The sequence below is a fragment of the Cygnus atratus genome, chromosome 1 (genome assembly GCF_013377495.2).
Source record: "Cygnus atratus isolate AKBS03 ecotype Queensland, Australia chromosome 1, CAtr_DNAZoo_HiC_assembly, whole genome shotgun sequence".
Taxonomy (NCBI): Eukaryota; Metazoa; Chordata; class Aves; order Anseriformes; family Anatidae; genus Cygnus; species Cygnus atratus.
Window position 1 is genome coordinate 111,244,523 of NC_066362.1, and position 23,124 is coordinate 111,267,646.

Genomic DNA, 23,124 nt, shown 5'->3' on the forward strand with positions numbered 1-23,124 from the left:
ATAATGGCACTTTAGGGTAGGGCCTAGTATAACCTGGAATGTGTTAGGGAGAGAGTAATTGCACCATGAATTACTTCTTCTGGGGTTTTTGTTTTGTTGCCTTATTTGTGAAGTCTGTGTTGCCACTTAAAGTGTATTATATCCACCCCACTATGCTTTCCTGAGTCATTTTAAATACAGGAAGTCTTCTGTGACTGCTGCTTCCCTCCAGGCAAAAAGAGCAGTCTAAAAGGAACCTTGACTGTACTTTACCATCTTTATCATCAACCTGAGCAAAGAACTGCTATGAGAAAGGCAAGGGATGATAGTTCACTCCTCACCCTTGGATCTGTGCCTTAACGTTCCTGGGAAGCATTAATCATTTCCTGCTGTGAGCCCATCACACCCTTCACAGGGAAACAAGCTTTAAAATAAACCTCTCAGCATCTATATAAAAGCATCAATAACGATTAGACACTAAAAAAATATCTTGTTGATGAGCAGACTGGTCCTGCGAATCACGTGGTGACTGAGGGTTCTGTTTTGAGGCCCTCAAAGCAGAAGCAAGACCACAAATTAAGCCATGCATAATAATCCTGGGGGGGGGGGGGGGGGGGTCTAGAAGGTGCCTAATAAGGGTCAAAGACAAAGTTAACCACTTCTATACTAAAAAAAGATTGGTTTTATCCCACAAAAGATGTTTGACTTTCTACTACAACTTGTTTTTAGAAAAATGAAATAAAATAAATTTGCTTGGTTGTTTGCAAGTGACTTCCGCAGGATACTTATAGCTGTTAATGGAGCCAGTCACTGCCACAGCTGTAGGTATCAGGGCTGCTGCTGTCCCACCCCTTCTGGGAACACACAAGACTGGTGTCAAAAGTCAGTAACAGTTTGCAGAAGCTTCCTCAGTCTGGTTCCTGGAAGAGCTACACTAACGCAGTGTGATTAGACACCGTGCCAAGACAAGGGAATTATCTGAAGGTTTAGCTTCAAGTCTGGTAAGAACACACAAAGACTCACAGGCTCCCCAAAGGAACAACCTACGTGCATAATGCAGGACATAAATAAGAAGGCAATTAAAGCATCTTATGTGAATATTTGGTAATACAAAATACAACTTGCTGAATAAGCTTTACTACACAGACTGTGTATTAAACTTTTGTTAGAGATGGCTATTTAGTATTTCTTACAGAAATAGGCCAAAGTGGGGGGGAGAAAAAAAACTTTTGTTAGGGGTAACTCAAAGGTTAGCCTCACAACTGCAGCTGGTCAAGGCATAAAACTTAAACTGAGTAATCACTGTTCATATTGGACTCTGCTGAACTATCTGCAGTGTAAACATGGACCTGGAGTTAGTCTGATTAATGCCTGTGTGATTCTTACACAACAGCTGTTCTGAGCTCAGGACAGGGGAAGAGAGTTCTTCCCTGCTGTCTCTTTTCTCTTCTCAGCAGCTAAAGAGAGCATGACCATTCCAATTCCCTAAAATCAGAAGGGATGGATGCTCAGGAACTATTTGCAGGGAAGCAAACTTCTGGTAGAAAATGCAGGTACCCTCAGAAAGAAGCTCTTCACCTGGTGGCACCCTTAAAACTTTAACTAGGAACTTGCATTAAGGCACAACGGGAAGTTCTTGCAGAGTTAAGCGCTTACCTCAGGTTGCCCTGTGCAAGTTACTGTGAAAGGCTACATTTGTTTCTCACTTAGTAAAAAAGCCAATACATATTCCTGGGCTACTGAACAGGAAACTGACAGAACTGGAAACAAAAACCTTGGTTTTAATTATAAAGTATAAGCAAGTGTCAGACTTGCTTAAAGGTTAGTACTACTTGGGCTATTAATGGACTACTACTGTACAATTATCTTGTGAAATTCATTATCTGGAGAACATAAGATAAAGTTTATTGCAGTTTTCTGGAATTACAACCAAACAGACAACTTATGTACAAAGCTATGATGAACACCAGTGAATATCTCGTAACTCACTGCCCGATGATGAAATCAGGATAGAAGTTAGTCTAGCCAGTAGCACAATTTCAGCTGCAGTTATTTGCTTCATATTCTGTCCACTGGAAAGATTCCCACAAGGGAGCAATTAGATGACTAACAGTATACAGTAACCATGCACATAAATTACATTCTGAAGGTTAATGCCATTTGGTCAGCAATCTTGATACATGGAAAGTTATAAAAGCTTTTAGACACAATGTAGATTTGAATGCTTTAAAAACACAGAGAACTTAGAAGGAAGTCACCATCAGCAAGATGAATACGGAAGATCAGTCCAAAGCTATAAAACATCACTGTTCTCCCTGTCTGTGTGCACCAGCTAGAAGAAACTGGATTTCAATAATGGATGCATTCCCATAAAGTGCCCATGAGATTTAGGGGATACATTTTAACTGGGGCAAGTGGCAGCCCTAAAACTGGCAATTATTTCAATGTAAGATTGTCAGCAATAAATACATATAGTATATTCCCATTTGAAATGCTCACCTTTATCGTTACCTAAGGTAATAGGCAGCAGGATAACTGTTCATTTATCAGCAAAAAGCTATCCCCTGAAGAAAATCTATGCTAGCATAATTTTAAAGATGTTAATGTGACTCGCATTTATTATTTATATTCCTGAAGTGTGATTGGCATCAGTTTCAGGGTTTTTAAATTCCAGTAAATACAGTAAATGCTAATTGTTATCTATCACACTGAGCAGCATGAAATTAATTCTATGCTGCTACCAAGTTTCATTTGTGCTATAGCAATCAGTCAAGAACAGCTGGTTTGCCATGCAGAACCTACTTAAAATAGGGCCTCGTTTAAAAATTCATAACCTTTTACAAAAAAATAGCTACTTAAGAATTGTATATAACTGTTCAGAAAAATACAAAAATCAACCCTTATCTCAGCATACAATAGAACTTACCCTCACAAAATTCAGGCTTAGCTGGGTCACTTTCATGAGCTGACTACTCCCTTTCAGGTATAGAAGCAGCCCTTGCTGTCAACTCTTGAAAAATGAGCTATAGCTAAACTACACATAAAAATAACAACCCCTTTCACAGGGTACAGGCTTTATCCTGCTTATTCACTTGTAGGTTGACCAAAATCTCTCACACGTGAGGGTTTGGAAGATCAAGTCTTAAGAGTTGATGGAAACTCATGTATTTGAAGAAATGAGCCTGAAGGTTTCAGAAAGAAAGCCTGACTTTCCCTTTTTAAGATATATACAGTCATATGTACATATTCACAAATCTGTTCTATGAAAAGAGGGAGCTTATTACAGAAACCATAATTTGTCTCAGTTCGTACAATTTAGAAAGCAAAACAAGAACAAATAAACGTAAGTATATCTACATACTGAGTACAACATAGCAACTACGGAATAGACAGTGCTAGACATGAGCTCTCATCCCCATAACTCTTCTGTTCTTCCAAACTTGTAGATCAGTGTGCTACAGAGGAAAAAAAAAAAAAAAAATCAGGCTATACATAAGGTAGAAAAGGTCATTTTAATAGTAAGCATACACTCTTACACTGTTTCCACTGCAACATCAACATCTCTCCAGTAACCTTAACTTTTCTTCAAGTCTGTATCTATTTATTGTATTTATATTTCACTCACTATGCATTACTAAAACCATGAGATCCAGCTGAAGCAACTGCTCAACTAAAAATAGCCAGTCTTGCAGTACAATTCCTTTTAAAAGGCTGGATGCAATTGCATATTGTTCTGAATCAAAAGAAGTCTAAACAAAAACAAACATCATTTCCTTATTGTTCCTTATACTTCTTTTTTCTAAGGTAGAAGGGCACAGCCATACTAAATCGTAACAGGGGAGATGAAAAATACAACAAAGAGAACAACAGTAAGAAGTAAAAAATAAGCTAGACATGTAGGCAATTAACTAGTGAAGAGAACTATTAATACAGCACGCTAAACTAAGTAAAAAACTAGCAGAGTAACAATCGGGGCTGAAGCAAAGTCCTGAAGGAGATGCACAGTTCAAGGAATAAAGGTATTGTGAGCCAGCATTAATGGAAGAGAGCGTTTCAATCAAAACAAAAGTTTTGGACACGGATATTGAGAAGAACATCACAGATTGACCCAGACCTGCTCCAAGGAAAGCAATCTACAGCAACAGATGAAAATCTCAAGTGTTACTGCTTAAAGTAAGTAGTGGGATTAAAAAAAAAAGTTTTTTTTTTAAATGTAGTTTGTCTCACAATTTATACCTAGGAAACAAATTTTAAAAGATGAAAGAGAAGAAATAAAGATATATAACATACAGAGTACAATAGAAACTAGGGAAAGACACTTTCAGAAACAAAGAACAGCCTCAGATCAAACTACTGAAATCAGACTGACAATTTCAAGTGGATTGAAACTATTCTTAAAAATCTATCCCCACTGGTGTCCATCCCACTTTAATCATGTGCAAGACTGCAGAAGAAAGTTAAGAATTGCTCTTTTCTGCAAGAACAGAACTGATTTTCCCAACAAGGCAGCACAGCAGAGCCAGCTGATCTGGATCACTGCAAAGCATTTGATATGGTACTAGAAGGAAAATTGTTAGCATGGTAATTTAAGTGAGTGAGAACTTCCAAAAGAGGAAGCGCTGGGAACTTTTTCAGTGACTGATCTTTGAACTTAGACTAATGCTTTTATTGTCTTGAATTAATCAAATTCATATATTACAGAATGCATTATACATATAAAAAGAGCTGGTATAGATGCACATAGTTGCAAAGTGTCATATAAGGCACTTAATGACGTTAGGAGAAATAAAATGAACGGATTTAATATTACAGAGCGCACCATTATGGTCATAGAGGAAAATTTTATCACTCATCGTAACTGAAAGTTCATCCAGCAGAAACAAGTTTAAGTGTATCAGTTATCAGACCATCAAATCATTGTTATGAAATAGTCAGGAAAAAAGCAATAGGATGTCTCACCTATTGCTGTTAAGATATATGCCAAGGTATTTGGAGTAGAGATGAAAGTATTATTGCCATTATCCAAAGACACTGACAATATCCCACCCAGAATACTATCTGTACCTTTGGTCATCCACATTCTAGAGCTGTAAATTCAATAAGATCATAAAGAGCTGTGCCAACAAGAGCATGAGGGGAATGAAGACCCTCTCTGAATAGTACTCTCTTTATCTCTAAGAAGGAGTAAATACAGCATTGTTTCTAAACACTGGAGGAAATGGTAGAGAAAGGTAGCAGAGTTTAAAAAAAAAGTTTTTAAGAAATAGTTTGGTCGGTTTATAGAATGACTAACGCCACCTCAGTTCTCTGTACAGTGTCAGTTTACTCAGTGACCCAAGAGGTCTCTTACATGCCATCCTCCTCATGTAAAGGTCAGGCTGGGTAACGAACTGAAATACTGGAGTCCTGCACTGTGAGTAGCAAGCTCCACATTGTAGACGATCAAGTCTGGTGTCAGTCTCAGTTACAATTAATTTTCCTGGGGTAACCATGCATAATGGAAGCAGGCGAGTGCAATGCCCCTTTGGAAGGAGAGACTCACCCAGATAACTTACCTGAAAAATATCAATGCGTTTTGGAAAAACACTGCTAATCCAGGGTAAACATTAGTGTCTGTAAAGTAAGTAACAAAGGAAATATTAACTTCTTTTGTACAGAAAAAAGTACCTACAACACTATTCACAGTATTATTCTCTGGCTACAAAACTAGATGGCATTGTTCTAGCAACAACAGACCGCACTTTCATTCTTCTGATATTCTGCCTTTCAGCTGATGGCAAAAGTACTTTCTATGTAAGTAAAATAAACTTCAACACAAGAAGACAACCTGTAATTTTTAAAAATGATTTTAGATTTCAGTGAAGGGCTTGGTGTTGTTTGTTTTTCACTTTGTTTGTTTTTTTTTTCTCTATACAACTTGATAGTAATTCCTGAATTACAATCACAATTAGTTACCAGTGTGTATATTTTATATACCCAAGTGTTCTATACCTGGATTGTTTAAAATGGTTCATAGTGGTTGTTCCTCACTTCAACTCCCTCAAGCATCTCTCATATCCATACAGTAAGGGACTGTGAAGGGTCCAAAAGATTTTCACATTCTCATTATACAGCAAAAAAAAGAAAAGTCAAAAAGAGCTCTTAAAAAAATCACTATATAACAAGATAGATACCAAACTGAAGCAGAGTACTTTGCGTCAGATTTGATGATCATCCCAGAACAGCAGCGAAGCCCATCTCTTTGCTAAAAAGCTAACCAAGAAGGAAACTTACTCTGTGTAACATAGGCTCCAAAAAGAATCCACATTGAAGCAATAAGCGAACCAAACATCAGCATAAAGCCAATGAAGAGCCAGACACGAGCACCTGCAGGAAACAGTAAAACCTCTGAGAACCATGCAGAGTACCATCCGTAGCGACGGCTGATCCAAGCTACTACTGTATTACGACACAGTCTTGCTGAAGGTCCAAATGGAAAGGGTTAAACCAGTATCAACGACAACAGAACCCAAAATTTGCCCTCTTTAGTACAGCAGATAGCAGCTGGATTTTAGCAAGCATATTTTAACGAGCAGACACAATTACCAGAAATATCTCCTCATCTGTAGGGAACGCCTGTAACAACATTTAACATAACTTGTAAGTGGACTAATTATAAGGTACTTTGCCAAAGCTATAGTTTTTCCGAGGTAAGGATGGCATTCCAATACAAAAACTATAAAAAAATACCTAGAAAATACATAATATTTACAAATTTAGTATTACAAAATACTAAAAAACACATAAAACAAACCCTTCCTGTGTTTACTTCAGAAAGATATTTCCAGAGGGGTGAAATCTGCCAGTTTACTCAATGACCCAAGAGGTCCCTTTGTCTGACATGCCATCCTCCTCAAGTAAAGGTCAGGGCAGGATATGAATTGAAATACGGGGGTCCTGCACTGTGACACATTACCTGCTCAAAACGGAGGGGGATGCCATTGAAAATAACCAACCTGTTCGCTCACGGGAAAGGGAAAATATTTACGTGCAAAGATTCACACAAGCAGACTGAAGAATGAAATGCAGGAAAGCATCAAACACTAACTCAAAATCAGTAAATTCTACCAGATTGCATTCTGCAAATCACACAAACACAGATGCTGGGTTCCACACCGTAAGGGAATTATGGATGAACGTAGAGGGAGGACAGCAGGTCCAGAGAAACCACACAATGGGTGACACACAGAGAAAACAATGTTTGCAATGCATTCTAAAATAAGAAATTCATACTGAACTCAAGCCCCATAGCTTGCCACAAGGCAGAAATTTATTTCTGGGAACAGCTGCACAGGACATGCAGAAGAGTTTAGGTGCTCAAGCTATACAGAAGTCAAATTTTCCCAAGCTCACTTTCTTAACAAAGACAGTACTTACCTTCAAGTGTTAATTTTATACAGAAAATAATTTCTCAGGAGTTTTCTCCTCTCCTTAGCTTCAGATTATTTATCTAACCGCCACTCAAAAACAAAAAAGCCCTAAATAATCCTTCTTTCAATTCAGCATGAATTTAGAGTTAATTTACCTGTTCTTCCTAAGCATCCGTCACTGTAGCTGTCTCCTCTCACCTGAGCATTTGATACAGCATTTATCCTAGGAACAAAGAAGTGTAGATATTTCAGATTACTAGAAAATCAATTAAAAATCCTAAGTAAAAAGCCAGTGGGTTTTTTTGCCTTTTTTTTTTTTTTTTGGGGGGGGGGGGGGGGGGGGGGGGAGGTTGGAAGGGGTGTTTTTTTAAGATGCAACAAATTCCTGGAAAATTACTGGCATTCTGTACAGCCACACACATTGCTACACCTCCTTTAATGGAAGGACTCCAACTGGATTTCAAGAAAATCACATTCTTGCAGAACCTTTACCCTAAATCTCAGGAATAATAATAGCCAGTAACACGGTGGTCTCTTGCTTGCGATACAAGTTGCTTTTAAATTGCTCTACTTGGCAATGAATACCACAAATATTCAAGTGAGACATGCCCCATAAGGGTAACATATTTTCTTAAAACAAGTTACACTGCTGTAGAAAAAAAAAAAAACTTCCAAAATATCAAGCATTAAGAAGGCCTTGAACATCCAAAAACATCTTATATTTTCTTCACTATTGGACGATTCTGTAAAAACTATTACTTCTCCCTCAAGCTTGCCACATTTACATCTTTATGACAATAATACCACTATCCTCTCCTATTTGAAGAAGTTTTGGGCCAGAGAGACAGCTGTAGAAATTGATTCAAAACAGGGAAAACCACAAATGTTTTACATTCAGGTAAGCAATTAGGCAGCAATACCTGAACTTTGAGCTAGGAACCCAAACAGTTATTCTAGAAAGCCACTTGCATAAAGGAATGTCAGCTTTCTTACATTCAGCCAGAGCGCGTAAGAAAAGCAATTTACCTTAAACAGGTGGGGGGGAACAGAAGGAACAATGAACAAACAGACACAAAGGCCACAGATAAAAGAAAAAAGGCTGTAACACTGCCGTGCAAAAAGGTACAAGATTACTCATAAGTAATTTATAACCAAGAGATTCCCAGTGTTACCATATGCACATGGGCTAGTAAAAACTGCGTTTAACAGCTCATATTTATTTTATAAATAAAGAATTCCCTTTATATACACTTACATGAAAAAAGCTAGTGTTGAAAACACCCCACAGGTATGGAACGCGTGGTTCATTTGTTCTGGCTTAGGGTAAACTACTGCAGCATCTATCATTATCCACCAACCTGTGAAAAACTTAAAATAAAATAACCAGTATTATGAGGCCAGAAGGGTACAGAGACTGACAGACAAAACATGTCAAATGCACGGGCATACTATTGCTTTAATTTTCCTTTACCACATATAAACACCTCTAGAAAGCTGCTAGCTTCACATCAGACTAAATCTGATAAGCAAGTTCTGCATATGCCTTAACATAGATATTCTCACAGAAGCATTTGAAAATCTGTCACATTTTCTATTCAAATTACATCTCAGTGTATGGCTAAATTCCCTGTACTACCTGAAGAACAAGAATTGAGATTCTGAACATACTTTATCCATACTTTATATCTTGTAAGTGTTCAAACGTATCTAGTTATGCCAAAAACGCACTAGGAACTTCAATCTTTTTTTGAAGAAGAGATAGCCGAACTGGTCTATCGTTATCAGACAAATGCAAATTTATGTGATCCATAAAACAGCTGGCTAACGATTACACTTAACCAAAAACCATCCAAGAAATAAATATATTGCATTAAGGTGCAGTTAGAAGTGAAACTTTTGAAAATCTGAAAAACAGACAAACAAACAACACGCAACTATATGCCATATTTCCAAATTCCTTAACCTATTTGTGATTCACCTCCTCTCAAGGAGGGACAAGTGCCCACGCACTCATAACTTACCAATACACCTGCAACTATTGAAGCAACAGCATTTCTTCTTTCGCTCCAGTCGATACACTCACATTCTGGCCACCGGAAATTATCTAAGAACCCTGCCATGTCCTCAAAGATTAGATTGCCTTGCTTAGTTTGTACTTATACATGAATTCTTCCATCAACAGCCGTGTCCTAAGTACCTGAAACACAGCCAAAAATGTAGTTAATGCTAAATAGCAAAATCTTGAGATGTTTGACAAACTGTCAGAAGCATCTTCAAACTACGTTGTTTTTTGTGTTTTTTTTTTTTTTTGTACCAAATTAAATATTCGATATATTATATGGGTGCTCTATTGAGCTACATTTAACGAAGCAACCTACCTCACAAACAGAATTACAAAATAAAATCTGCACACAAGCCAAACACTTAAGCATTGCACACACAAAGTATCGTGTCTGAAACGGAAGAGAAATTCAATAGAATATACTGTTTGTTTATTTAAACGTATAGAAACAGAAAAATTAAAGTAAAAAAGCAGGTGCAAAAAAAGCAAATATTTCAATCTAAGTTTCACCCTTAAACCATAACCCTCTCTGGCATTGGAAGTTAAAAAAGAGCAAGATGCATACAACAGGAGTTCATATGCAGAACAGAACTTGGTCTTTGAGTCTGCCTAAGGAATCCTGGATAAGATACGCATACTCCCAGTCTCCAAACAAGAAAGATAATACAGTGCCTTTCTATCACAGGGGAAAAGAAATCAACTCAGTGAATCCACTAACTACTAAGGGCAAAGAACGTCCCGCTTTGCAGACGGAGGATCAGTCACAGAATTATAAACATGGTCAGATTTATACACGAAAAGCAAAGTTGAGCAGTGTTATAAGGCAAGCACTGAAACGACAAAGTCCTCGAACAATGTGGCGAGACAGCAGCTGTAACAGATTCTGTGCTACACGACCGCTGTTCTCACACCGAGGTGATTAACAGATGCAGTTTGAGTGTCAGAAGTTGGAATATTTACTGTTTTCTGTTTAGCTATGACTCACAGCCACGCTTAAGTTTGCCTATACTACAAACAAAGGCCACCTCCTATGAATAAGATGTAAAACTTGTCTGTCCTCCTCAAACTACTTCCAGAAATCCGTCCACGGTTATGATGCTACCTTGAAGCATTATAATCAACCAGTCCCAAAATTACCTTACATCTGTCAAATATCTGGGCTCAACCATACAGTTATTTTCCTAGATCACACTTTCACCTAGCGATTTTCAAATTCCTGTTCCTTCTGCAGCTGTCACACAAAATTGCCGTGCTGTCCTAACACAGATTTACAACTGTTCGTGCAGCCCTAACTTTTCTCCTCTCAGAAGGGTTCCCTACGCACTTCGTTTGTTCCTCGCCAGTCCCGGGAAGCGTTATCTCGCTGTGCAGTAATCCCCAGCTCATCCTGCAGTAATCCTCTCTTCCTCCCATACTCGGTCACCCACAGTGGGATACAGCTCACGGCTCCCATCGCTGCAGGCTGCACGGATCTCACCCTGCGGTCTGGCTGCCCACAGGCAGGAGTAACCACCTAGACATATGCGCTGCTCTGTTCTTTCCTCTACTGAACACAGTTACAAACACTAACAAAGGTGTTATCTTGCTTGTAATTACACTTTCTGTCACTTTCGGAGTGACCGAAGCTGTATTTTTCCCCCGAGTTTTTCCTGTAACAGACCATTTAAACAACATTAACATATCTAACCACATTGTGGCGTCTCCCTCCTTGGACATCCCCAAAAGCCACGAGGACCTGGTCCTGGGCAGCCTGCCCCGGGGGGCCCTGCCTGAGCCTCCAGAGCTCCCTGCCAGCCTCAGCCACACCGCGATCCTGTGATACTCAACAAAGAGCCTGGATCGTTCCCACAGAGCTGCAGGAAAAAATCTTGTTACCCCTACCAAAATGCTCCAGATCAAAAGGCTGACATGAAACAAAACCAGTCATTCCCTTCTGTGACTTCAAGGGGTTATCGAGTTTGTTTTGTCAGCTAAAATAATGAAACCATCTTCCAGCACAAAAAACCCACAACAGCTAGCATCTATCCTAAGACCCCTTCAACTCTACAAAGTCAGTAACGATAAACGTTACAGATAACATCACTGCACAAACCTGCCTTTATTATTGAGAGTTTTTAAACACCGGGTGACAAAACAGAGGCGTTTTGCTCACTTCAAAAGTCTGAGACAACACCTTTCTCAATACTTAATTGTCTTGGATATTAAATGGACTTTTCACAACTGCATTAGTGACAAATGAGTGAAGCTAGGGAGAGCAGTACAAAGTTCTTTTTTTTTTTTTTTTTTAATACTTTCTCAGAACAGCTTTCTGGCAAAGCATCTTATTTTATCAACATTGTATTTTTGGCGCTTGATACCGGCTCACAAACCTGCACTTTGCTTTAATCTTCTGTCTGTGCTCAGAAGAGAAGCACCCGAGATACCGTGACTACATGAGATAAACACTATCTGCTGGCAGCCTTTCTACAGCAAAGATGTGTAACCGACTACGCAATTTTCCTGTTTCACTGGAATGGCAAGCATGGAGATACACGGCACGGAGAACCTGCAGCAGGATAAAGACAAAGTCTAGAATGATTTCTACATGTGTCTAGTGCTAGAAACAAGCTTTGATTTCACAGAGGAAGCTTACTGCAAGAGTACAACCGGCAGTAACGGGGAGCAGAGGGGGTAATGCCACTGGCCTTTTTATAGTACGATCTAAACATTAACTGATGCTATCCAGAAACCTGCAACAGAGTCTTTCACAGAAGTAATTCAAGAGAGCCCCAGTTAACAGTAAAAATAATTAAGCATTTCTCTCAGACAGCTCCCTACGATTCTATTCCCTGTGTACAGACTTTACAGATACACGGCTGGCAAGTGGTGATAACCGCACCTCTTCCTGAGTTACTGAATGCCAGCCTCGTGCAGCAGCCGAGGCGTGGGTACTCCTCTCCGCAAGAGGACGTGGCCATCTCTGACCGAACGTGCACCCGACGGAGGGAATGATGAGTAAGGGCTGCGGGGTTCTCGGAACAACAGACGTCAGGAAGCAGACCGCAGGGCGCTGGAGCAATTCGTCCAGCCCGAGGTCCAACCAACAACTTCCCCATACTGGAGGTGCCTTCGTTTAGCAGGGAAGCAAAGCGCGCCTCAGACGCGCTGGAAGGGACTGAGAGTATGGAGCCAGCCCGAGTGTGACAGGTTGGCCACCCGCTCACAAGTTGCTGAACAAACAGCTAGCTGCTACACAGCACGGTCTGTGGTGTTCTGTAGGTGTCACTTCTCAACACCAGCAGCAGCAGGGAAGGAAGGAAACAATAAGCTATACCTCAGCCGCAAAAGGTCTGCGGCACTGCGAAGCTGAGTCTCCACCAAAATCACAGCAGCAAGGCTGAAGACTACCCTCAGACAGGTTAACATGGCACAGACGTAGGTTTTAGCCCAAATACATCCTTTTATACGGACAGAACCCTGTTGAATTTTCAGAAGGATGTTTTCAAGTTCTCAAAGACAGGCGCTGGACTTTTTTTTACCTGAATAAAGGTGCAAAACTCACTCTCCAGGTTTAAACTTTTTACCTCCACATACTTCACAGCAAGAAAACAAGTGAACCCCTTGCATTAGCTGTCCTTTGATGCCCTTCCTATGATCTGTCTCCTCCCCTTTTCCTCCTGTGGGCAGACAGGCTCTCAAGAAGCATTTCTCACGTCCAGTAAACAGGAACACAAGAAGAACACTGGCAAGAACGAATTGGTGACTGAAACATAACGAGGACGGTTATACTCCGTAGAAATAACACTTGGCAGGTTCCAGCACTCGGGTTAGAACTAGCAACGTGTTATTTCGGTGAACGAAGCAGAATGACAACATACCACACAAGAAGCTCAGCTCAAAAGTTGAATCAGCCTCTCTCTGAAATGCACTGAGCCGGCTGGGACAAAACGTTAAAGCAGCGGCAAGGGAGCACAGAAAGAAACACAGAAAGAGATCCCGGAGGAAGCTGCCTCACGGCACGGAAGGGCCCGGGAGCCCCCCGGTACCACAGAGCGGGGCCTCCCGCTCCCTGAGGGGAAGGCACGACCCGGGGCGGGGGCAGGCTGAGCACCCTGAGGCCGCACCCCCTGCCTCCCGCGGGCACCGGGTCGAACCGGGCGTTGAGCCGCGTCCCCGCCGAGCCCCCCCGCCGCTCCCGCCCGCCCCCCCGGGCGGCCCCGCGCAGTTTCGCTTTCAGTTTCCCTCACGGCGCCCCGGTACCTCCGGTACCGGTCCCCCGGCGCCCCAGAGAGCCGGCGGGGCGCGCTGCGAGCCCCCAGTCCTCCCCAGGGAGGCTCCGGCCGTCCCCGTCCCCTCACAGGCGCCCCCCCCTCCCCAGGCGGAGCAACGGCCCCACGTACCCTCCGCGCCGCGCCGGGCCCTTCCGCCCGCTGCCGGAGGCGGGGCTGGAGCGCGAGGGGAAGCCGCTGAGCGACGCGCCCGCCAGCCAATGGGAAGCCGGCGCCGCGCGTCGCCGGAGGCGGGATGAGGAAGGAGAGGTGGCCATTGGGCGGCGCGGCGGCCCACGCGGGAGAGCGGAGGGGACGGGGCTGAGTGACGGGCGTTGGGGGCGGCCCCTCCCTCCTCACCTCAGCCCTGTCCCTCAGCGGGAAGAGCGGGCTCCCGCTCGGGAGGCTCAGCAGACGGACTGCCCGCTGTACTTAAGCGTGTATTTCTGTCTGGAATCAGCAGTTTAATTTTTTTTCCTCCTGAGGTCAGCGCTGAGATATCAAATTCAAATCAACAATCCGGTGTCAGACAGAAAAATGACTTTTGAAGGCCACCGTCCTGGGCTTTTCTAATCTGCATGCAGTACTTGGCATGACTGCTCTAGAACTACCGCCTATACACTGCTCTTAAGATTTTGGTCACGTCAGAGTAACTGGAAAAAAATAACCCCCTTGCAAAAATAACCCCCTTCCCTCATCTGGGACAAATAAAAATTAAAATTAGAGGAGTTTTTTAATCATCGTTGCACTAAACGTTGATGAAGAAGATTTTGTGCCTGGCAATTTTTCACGACAGCAGCACGAGGCTGATTTAAAGTGCTGAGAGTCAGGTCACATCCACTCCATTTAAAACCGAGTAGCTTTAAAAGGAGCATAAAAATCACTCAGCATGCTGACTCATCCATTATGGCAACTTAAATGTTAAAACTGCTGATACTTATCTCCATTGTGAGCCAAACATTGTGATTCCATCAGAGGTGAATTTTTTGGAACTGAGTTTCTATTTACACTTGTGCAATGAATTCGATTTGCAATTAACTCTTTTTAATCTGTCACTAGATTAGTTTAAACAGCAATTCAGTTCTAATTCCTGTAGAACATAACAAGAATCAAAATCTGATCTTTTGAAGATTACTATGGCCACAGGACTTCCATAAAAGCATGTTTAGTTTACAGTTTTCACTGCAAGAACACATAGATGGCACTTTGAAATAAAAGATCGTTCATACAGGTTGCTAAATGTGAGTAAGGAGCTTGTGGGGCATTATCAAGACTACACACACTCTTTGCTCCCACTTCACCAACATCCAGGACTTACCTCCTCTATCTGCAAGATACCCATTCTTTCCTACCATTTTTGCAGACCTGGAGAACAGCTGTGGAGAGCTACTGAGGAGTACATTTATTACTGGCTGACCCAACTGATCCACGCACTGCTAATGTGCCACTGCCTGCTAATTGAATCTCAGCAGAAAGGAGCAAATAGCCATGACCTAATCCCTTTTAACACCAGGCAGAAGTATCTGTGTAGCCCAAGCACCTCAGTGGCATGACCAACAGGCAACAGATGTCTGCACTTCTTGGTTTTGCCACCTTAATTCCTATGAAAAGGTATGTTACAGGAGGCTGAGATTAATCCTACTTTCTAAAGCACTTCAGTATCTTGTCATTATTATCGCAAAGGCTCGAAAGATCTATAGTGTTTACCAATAAATTATTTGCAAGTGTATTTATTAGTAATTATAATTCAATTGATCCATTCTACCAACAAATAATGTTCTGTCTGCACATGAAGACCTCACCTAGATGAGCCAGAGCACAAAGACCAGAAGGAGCACATGCAGCGTCATCCGCCCAAATGCAAACGCATGAATCCAGACTCCGTTGGTGCTGAGACATCTGCCAAAGGGTGGTGGTTATGATCATTATCTAGCTTTAACTTCTGAGCCTCTGAGCTGGAAATTTCCCCTCTGTGGCATGCCAGCGCCCATGAGACGCCTTCCCACCTGACCAGCAGGCACAGCAGAACTGCTCAGGTGAAGACAGCGACAGTCTGAGTCACTGGGGCACGAGTGAAGAAAGGGGTCCACACAGATACCCGTATATCCAGTGACACCTTGTCAAGGGCAAAGTCCTCCGGGAAAATCAGACCGGGTGGGGAGCAGAGAGGTTACTAAACATAAATACCGGGCACTGTGGAGACTTTGCCACCCTCCCAGCCACTGCCCCAGAACTTTAATAGGACAGCAACATTTCATAATAAATTATTTGATGCCACCATTATTTATTATGTGAAAATTTAAATATTTAAATGGTGCAAGCAATTATGTTTAAAAATTAATATTCCCTTCTCAATTCCAAGAAGCCTTGTGGCTAGGGTATAGTTTTGGCCAGTCTTCCTTATTTGCTAGGATACTGAGACTTCCTTGTGTGTTAAAAAAAATAGACTTCAGCAGAATGAACAGTCCAAATCTACAACCAGACCCCCCTCCATCCTCATTTAATGTAACCTTAAAGAAATTAATGTATTTTTTAAAAATGCATGAAACCTGTCAACAATTTATCAGCTGTGAGCATTTACGTAAGGAAGGATAAAGGCCAAACTACAGGGAACGGTAACAGTTTTACTTCCACTTTGTCCTTAACATGTTTTGTTATGCTTTAGTTTCACTTCATGAAGAGATAACATACTGTAAAGTAATTATATTCCACAGGAGAAAAGTTGAGCATTAATTTTGATTTAATCAGAAGTAAAATCAGCTGAAGGATAACTGAGTTTATTTGTTCCTTAACAGTAGTCACAAAGAAATCCATTAAGCACCCTCAACTGAATATCAGACAGCCCAATTCCTTTTAACTGGTGTAATGATAGCCAGGTAGACAGGCGGATTTAACATTTTCAGTGTATCTGAAATTTCTCTAATGCTACACGTTTTAGTGATAAAGTGCATCCAGAATCTTGACAAGACAGATGAGTTAATATTATCTTATTTCAATGTAAGGTTTAACCACTTAAATAGAGAAGACTTCCACCCAAACCTTTTAACATTTTCCTGTTCCTCTCCCTTTGTGTCTGAATCAGGAGCTTCTTTGTTTTCCATCAAAGCTTTATAAGTTTTTTGTGCTCGAACGATTTCTTTGTCTGCGCTGAAGTGCACCATTTGTCTGCTCAGAATAGGAACAACTAAATTGAAGCTGTCAATTCTTTTGTTCAATTTCCTGATATCTTCCATAAATTGCTCACAAATGCGATTCCACTGCTTATGCCTGTATGGCGTCATTGGCTCTCCAAGCTTACTTCTAGATGCCACTATACTCTTTCTTAATCGCTCGATAGTTTCCCGTATTTCTTTCTGCATCAGGATCCACTCTGGCTGGTACCCATTGTCTATCAGGATTCTGTTCAGGTTGTGAGTCATAGGATCGATATGCGGACAGTCTGAAAATTTCTGCAGAGGTTTTCCTTTCCCACTGAGGTTGTCAAAGTCTCCTTTTGCCATTGATTCCTGGATGAGGTCCTCAACCAACCGTTCAACTGCCTGAGTTATCTTCACCTTCTTGCTCTCTCTCACATCCTTGGCTCTCATAAGGTCAGTCGCGACGTACTGGCTTTCAAGTTTCTGCTTTCGGTATTCCAACACCTGCTCGGTAGCACGGTCCACTCGAAACTGCATGTATTGCTTTTCTCTTTGGCTTGGCGTTCCAAAACCAACACCTTCAAAACTCAAGTAGTGTCTGTGCTGTGGTGCTTTTGTTTTGAACTGGTCTTCCTCCTCCTCTTCCTTATTCTCATTTGATTTCTTTTTGTTTGCCATATCGCTAAGCACAACTCTGTATGCGTCTTCTACTTTAATAAATGCTTCTGAATCTGCCGTGCTGGAACCGCTGTCTGGATGGTATTTTTTGGCAAGATTTCGATACGAATTTCTGATATCATCAAGGGAACATCCTTCCTCAAGCTCAAGAATTTTGTACGAGGCCTTGACATTGCTTTTAGGTTTGTAACCCGATAGCATTCTGTTGCCACACATATAGGAAAATGGCTTCAGGACTCTTGGAATCATTGCTTGATGTGCCGTTAAATGATGCCCTGTGGTGTTAGTCAGCATAACACAAAGCCACTTCCTATTTCTTCAGATGCAGCTACATTATAAACAGTGACCTATAAACACATTTTTTAAAAATTGTAATAAATATGCTTTTTAAAAGAACTTACATCATTTGTTAAAATCTTATCTTTAACTTGTTATATTAAAGAAATCCCTACAAAATTTCAAAACAGTATACAATGTACTTTCTTTTGCAGACTAACACAGAATTCTGAATTTCTTGTTGATTACTACTGAAATAGTATTACAACGTAAATGAAAATTAATTCACAATACAGCTTTCTCCTGCCATAGCAACAGCAGCATAGGTTTGTTTTGCACTGCTTACTTCCCAACAGGTCAAAGCTTTATTGCCTTTCTGCAAACTCAGTGCAACATAAACTGGAAATGTGCTTTCTTGAGCAATAACTCTGCTGAAGCAAATATCTCCCCTTTCCTCTACACAGCTTCATCCAGTCGTCAACTGAATTTTCTCTTCTCGTATATGAATGCCCCAAGATCTACTACCGGGTGCATTCTTAAAGGATTTCATTAAACTACCCCCTTGTTGTTTTTTTATAGTAATAACCTAAGTAGTGTTCAGATAAACTACTGTATCCCAGTAGGGCTCACACATCCTGGCGTCCAATCTCCTTCATTTGTGCTACGTAAGGTTATACATCTGGAATTTGGAACGCATCAGTAGCAGGCAATGTCTCATTCTGTCAGGAATACCAGTGCTTCTGAGTAATTTTGGGAAACAGCACAAGGAACACCTTTGGCAAATGATGGTATGTATTCATATAAAAAAAAAATATCAAAAGTAGAAAGATACACCCTATAGAAATCAGCTAACTACTACTCTTCATTGATGAAAAGTTCAAAGACAAAGGCCACATATGCTGATCGTGATAAAAAGAGTCTCCTTTTACAGATTCATCACTGGTTGCAACAGATCCTTTGCTAACTTCCTTTCCAAAGAGGAAACTGGATTAAACCAAGGTTAACTTGAGTTAAAGTAATGAATAATGTTTGTATGTTCTACGTATAACAAACTGCTTTTCTGCACTAATCCTTCTGGAAAGGAGATGTATGTGGGACTGGATGAAAGACTGGATCTACTTTGAATGTTTCCAATTGGTTTTGATACAGGTAAGGTATGAAATTATCAGCTTCTGGTTTTTATAATGGATATTACTGACATAACATGGTATATAAGACACTGTTTCCTCTCCATGTAGGTGGTTGGCAAAGATCATCATTGTTCTATATGGCCATAAATTCCACATACCTACTACTTAAATGGAAAATCAGCGAATACACCCTTGAAATTCAAAGTGATCAGAAGCAGAATTTCTCATAAATCCATTAATTTGACTTTAACCCAGTTGTGCTTAAAAAACTATTGGAACTTGAAACACCCCTTGGGTTGTGGGCCGTTACCAAGTTCTGCTGTAAAGGATTAAATAAGACTAACATATGAGCAAAACTGTTTTGATTCAGACGGTACTCGTTAAATACACACCTAAAAAGCATCGCTCTTTTAAACTCTGGGTGCACTTTAAACAGGAACGAGGTAAAATATCACAGATATCGCTTCACATCCAGCACTCCTGCAAAGCACCCACCGTACTGTTCGATCGGGACTGACTGCGGCCTCAGCCCTGCAGCAGTACGGGCTGGAGGGGGAGGCTTCGCTTCCAGAACCTTCACTACCAGGACCTTCGCCCTGCCAACGAGAACACCCCATTTAATACCGCGGGCCTCACCCCGCTTCGTTACAGGGCCAGGGGATGGTTTTCATTCCCCACCTGATGCAACCGTGCTGTGACCCACGGGGCTGGGTAGGGTGACAAGGACAAGGTCCCCCCCCACGAAGGCCCAAATCCCTCTCTCTCCACACACACCCTGCTGACACCAGAGCCCCAGTAGCAGTCCCCCGTTCCCCAACAACTGCTCCCCTTTTCCCCAAAGGCTGACCCCCTTCCCCCGTCCTCTTTCCCCCCCTCCTCCAGCCGCGGCTGTGTCGGGCGGGCGGAGGCTCCCCGCACCGCAGCGCGCCCCTTTTCACCCCCCCCGCCCGCCGTTCCCCCCCTTCTCCCCTCACAGCACCGCACACCCGAGGGCTGCAGAGCGCCAGCAAGGAAGCCTGCGGGGCGTCAGCTCCCTCTGCCCTTCGCCCAAGGACGTCTCCCCCGCCGCCTGCCCTCGCCCGAGCTCACCGGCGAGGGGAGCCCGAGGGCCGCCGGCCGGCTGCCTTGCGGCGCCATGCGCAGTGCGGGGCGGTAGCCACAAAATGGCGGCCGCGCTTTTGGTTATTGTGGGTTTATGTTACGCGCACACCTGTAGGTCTCAGCCCCTTTTCTGCCTTAGTTCTCCTGAGTGTATCCCTATAATTTGATGGCAAGTGCCTCTGTCGAGGCTTTCTCTCCCAGGCTTGTGAAACAGCCTTCCCCCGTGAGGTTTCCCTGGCATATTAGTAGTTTTTCACAGCGCGCTCACTCTGTCCGTTAACGCACTTTGGTGTTCTAGCCTTTGCTGGGCTTGCCCGAAAAGGATGTGTAAGGCCAGCTGCGAGGCTGGAGGGGCTGTGATGTCTGGTGGATTTGCTGCAGCTTCTGTGCCTGGCCCCGCTGGCTGCCAGGACAGCGGGGCTTCAGCTAACGAAACCCCAGGCCCCACAACCATTCAGGTCCATAGGCTGGAAGGGGGGGCCCAGATGCATGTAGAAAAGGTCCAGTAGTCAGAAGGCAAATTTTGTTTCCTCCCTGAGCACTAGCATCTATTATTAAAAGAAAAAGAAAAAAAAAATAGACTTGCGGGTGTAATTAGCGATACTTGATGGGACATGGTCAAGCAAATTTCATATCTAGCCATTGAAGTGGTGGCACTGGCACCTGAAGGGAATAAAGTATTGAGTGGTCTGCTTAATTTTACAGCTTCCAGCATTATACTCTGCTTTTCCTCTTACAGCTTTACCACTATGCTGTCTTGTTGAATAAATAACGATGAAACACATTATTTCAGAGAGATTATCTTTTATTTCCATTAGAAATCAGTTTTCTACATTTTTTATTTCAAATTGGCTTTCTGTAAAAGTCAGATTTTGAAATTAGAAGTTTCCATGTGTATTGTCTTTCTCTGCTGCATATCCAGTTCATCACCTAAAAAAATTACTTGAACAAATAATTGCATTATAAATTGACCAGCTGGAACGAGTACAGGTTTAGATTATTTTCTTGAGAGAGATGTTTCAGGGCAGCAGGAATTCTGTTTCTGACTTAACACATCATACATCCTGTCCTATAAAAACAAATTTTGAAAACTTGCAAATGAGAGATACATTTTATCCTTCTTTCATCTTACAAGAAATAGGACTCTTGTTGTGGTATCTTGCTGTTCAGTCACAGATAGAAAATGTAAAACAGTCTACAAACCTGAGGAAGGAAGTCTACAAATACTTGCTAAGTGATGCTTAAGATTTCTGTAGCATGCATGTCTCCATAAACCAGAAGGCTCAAGCACAGCATCTGTCCAACAGTACACAAGTCATAAATTGCATGGAATTTTTAAACAAAGTTGTGGATTTACTATTAAATTTGTTTTAGCGGTGTGAAAGAAATGGCTTGTTTCTCTGTTAATGTATTTTTTATTTCTCATTACCTGACTTGAGGACACAAAGATACTGTTTAGTGTTATGTTGGCATACTTTGATTTTGTTTTCAGTAATGAGTGGTGGCATTGCAAGCTTGTCAAATGTTAACTGAATGACTTCAGATACTACTGTGAAAGGATTAGGATGTTGAAGAGAATGGCCTAGAAATCGGTAGAGAATAAAATATTATCCTTGATGATGCTTGTATTAAATTTCTTCTGAAGGTAAAATGGGTAGTAATTAAGGGGGAGACAATTCAAGTACGTGGTAGATATTAAAATAACCTTTACATATAAATCTAAGGATATATGTTATTGCAGAGAATAGATCTGTGGGAGTTGTGCACTGTTTTTAACTGGAATGTTTCTGTTTAATTGCAGACCATGAAAGCTATGTTTTATTTTTACAAGTTGTCTTTGAGATTTTATCTTAGAGGATGTAGTATTGCTATTAACAACATGGGAACTGAGCAATGATCTCAGCTTTTTGATATCATGTTGTAACCTTTTTTTTTTTTAGGGTTGAATACTATTAACATTGTAGGACTGATTGGTGGGGAGGAGTTGTTTTTGTCATTAGCTAAAGAAAAATGGAAAGAGGCAAGAATAGTCCACATTGCTGAAGTCTTTGGGGAGGTCTGTTTTGAAGAGCAGGTGGCATTAGGGTGATTCTGCCACACTGCTACTGTCAGACAGCATAAGAGGGACAGGGCAGCATGCAGGTCTGTCTGCTTCTTCCAGCCTCTCATTCTTATTCCTGGCTTTAGGAGTCAAAAGTCATTTGGATCTGAAGCAGGAGCAGAAGGAAGAACTCAAATCCATCTGGAGGACTCCTCAGCCTTTTGTGTGAACAAGCTGCAGGGTCTGACACGGTAAGGATAGATGATTCAAGTGAGACATGCCTCTACACAACCTTTCTTTTAGAACTGTCTATCTTACCAGCTTTCTTTTCATCCAGTATGCATGCAAGTTGTTTTGCAAAAAATGTCTTTAATGTCCTCACTATGATGTGAAATGGAAATGTATATTTTTTCCACAGGATAGGAGGCACTGCTTGGTTTCACTGTGTTTCCAGTTAGGAATTTGAATTTATTCTGCCTAATAAAACTTTGGTGAATTGTGAAATTATATGTAAGGGAAAAATAGTTTTGCTTTTAAAGACACTTTACTTTTTACTAATAACTGTTGAACTGTAGTGCCTAGTGAAACTGTAGAGATCATGTTGATGTCTTTGTTATAGATATAGAGGTTGTAACCCTTTTGTTTTAAGCTCACGGCACCTTCATTGTGACTCCAGAATTATTTGTCAAGCAGTAACAAAAGACAAAGGCTGACATTTTGTGAAGTTACGCAGTATTAAGGAAAAAGAAAGAAAAGTCTTTTGTAAGGACATGGGTCTGGCAATTGATAGAGTATTAAGGATATGCTCTGTGTTTATATGCATAGAGTGCAATACCTAAAACTTAGAATTTCAGCCAAAAACAAGATTAGCAGTCTCTTAGATAATCCACAGCAGTCTATAATTCCCTGGGACAGCGTACCTGAAGTACTTATATTGTACTTGGACAATTTAATAACTATGAAAATATATAAAGTTAAATTTTATTTTATTGATGTTAGGTTAGGACATCTTAATACTCTCTTGGGAACTAGGAACATGGTTGTCGATGTATTGCACGCAGTTT

General features: G+C 41.4%; 2 protein-coding genes across 10 annotated transcripts; both read right to left on the reverse strand.

Annotated features, from left to right (window-relative positions):
- Positions 1-1,858: 1,858 nt before the first annotated feature.
- Positions 1,859-14,054, reverse strand: TMEM50B (transmembrane protein 50B). 5 transcript variants are annotated; one of them, XM_050715563.1, is made up of 8 exons: positions 12,764-12,976; positions 11,820-11,995; positions 9,410-9,585; positions 8,644-8,756; positions 7,544-7,611; positions 6,253-6,345; positions 5,535-5,592; positions 1,859-3,434 (listed from the first exon to the last, which is right to left on the reverse strand). In XM_050715563.1, the coding sequence occupies exons 3-8, from the start codon at positions 9,506-9,508 to the stop codon at positions 3,389-3,391; spliced, it is 477 nt and encodes a 158-aa protein (XP_050571520.1). In that variant the 5' UTR covers positions 9,509-9,585; positions 11,820-11,995; positions 12,764-12,976; the 3' UTR covers positions 1,859-3,388. The 5 variants fall into 5 exon arrangements, with proteins under 5 accessions (XP_050571520.1, XP_035401710.1, XP_035401711.1 ...); XM_035545817.1 differs by lacking the exons at positions 11,820-11,995; positions 12,764-12,976 and adding an exon at positions 13,830-14,054; XM_035545818.1 differs by lacking the exons at positions 11,820-11,995; positions 12,764-12,976 and adding an exon at positions 13,690-13,841.
- A 2,404-nt stretch (positions 14,055-16,458) lies between these two features.
- Positions 16,459-20,102, reverse strand: DNAJC28 (DnaJ heat shock protein family (Hsp40) member C28). 5 transcript variants are annotated; one of them, XM_035545826.2, is made up of 3 exons: positions 20,008-20,102; positions 19,414-19,514; positions 16,459-17,859 (listed from the first exon to the last, which is right to left on the reverse strand). In XM_035545826.2, the coding sequence occupies exon 3, from the start codon at positions 17,804-17,806 to the stop codon at positions 16,685-16,687; it is 1,122 nt and encodes a 373-aa protein (XP_035401719.1). In that variant the 5' UTR covers positions 17,807-17,859; positions 19,414-19,514; positions 20,008-20,102; the 3' UTR covers positions 16,459-16,684. The 5 variants fall into 5 exon arrangements, with proteins under 5 accessions (XP_035401719.1, XP_035401718.1, XP_050571532.1 ...); XM_035545825.2 differs by having other exon boundaries at positions 19,311-19,514; XM_050715575.1 differs by having other exon boundaries at positions 19,311-19,514; positions 19,903-20,078.
- Between the last annotated feature and the right edge of the window lie 3,022 nt (positions 20,103-23,124).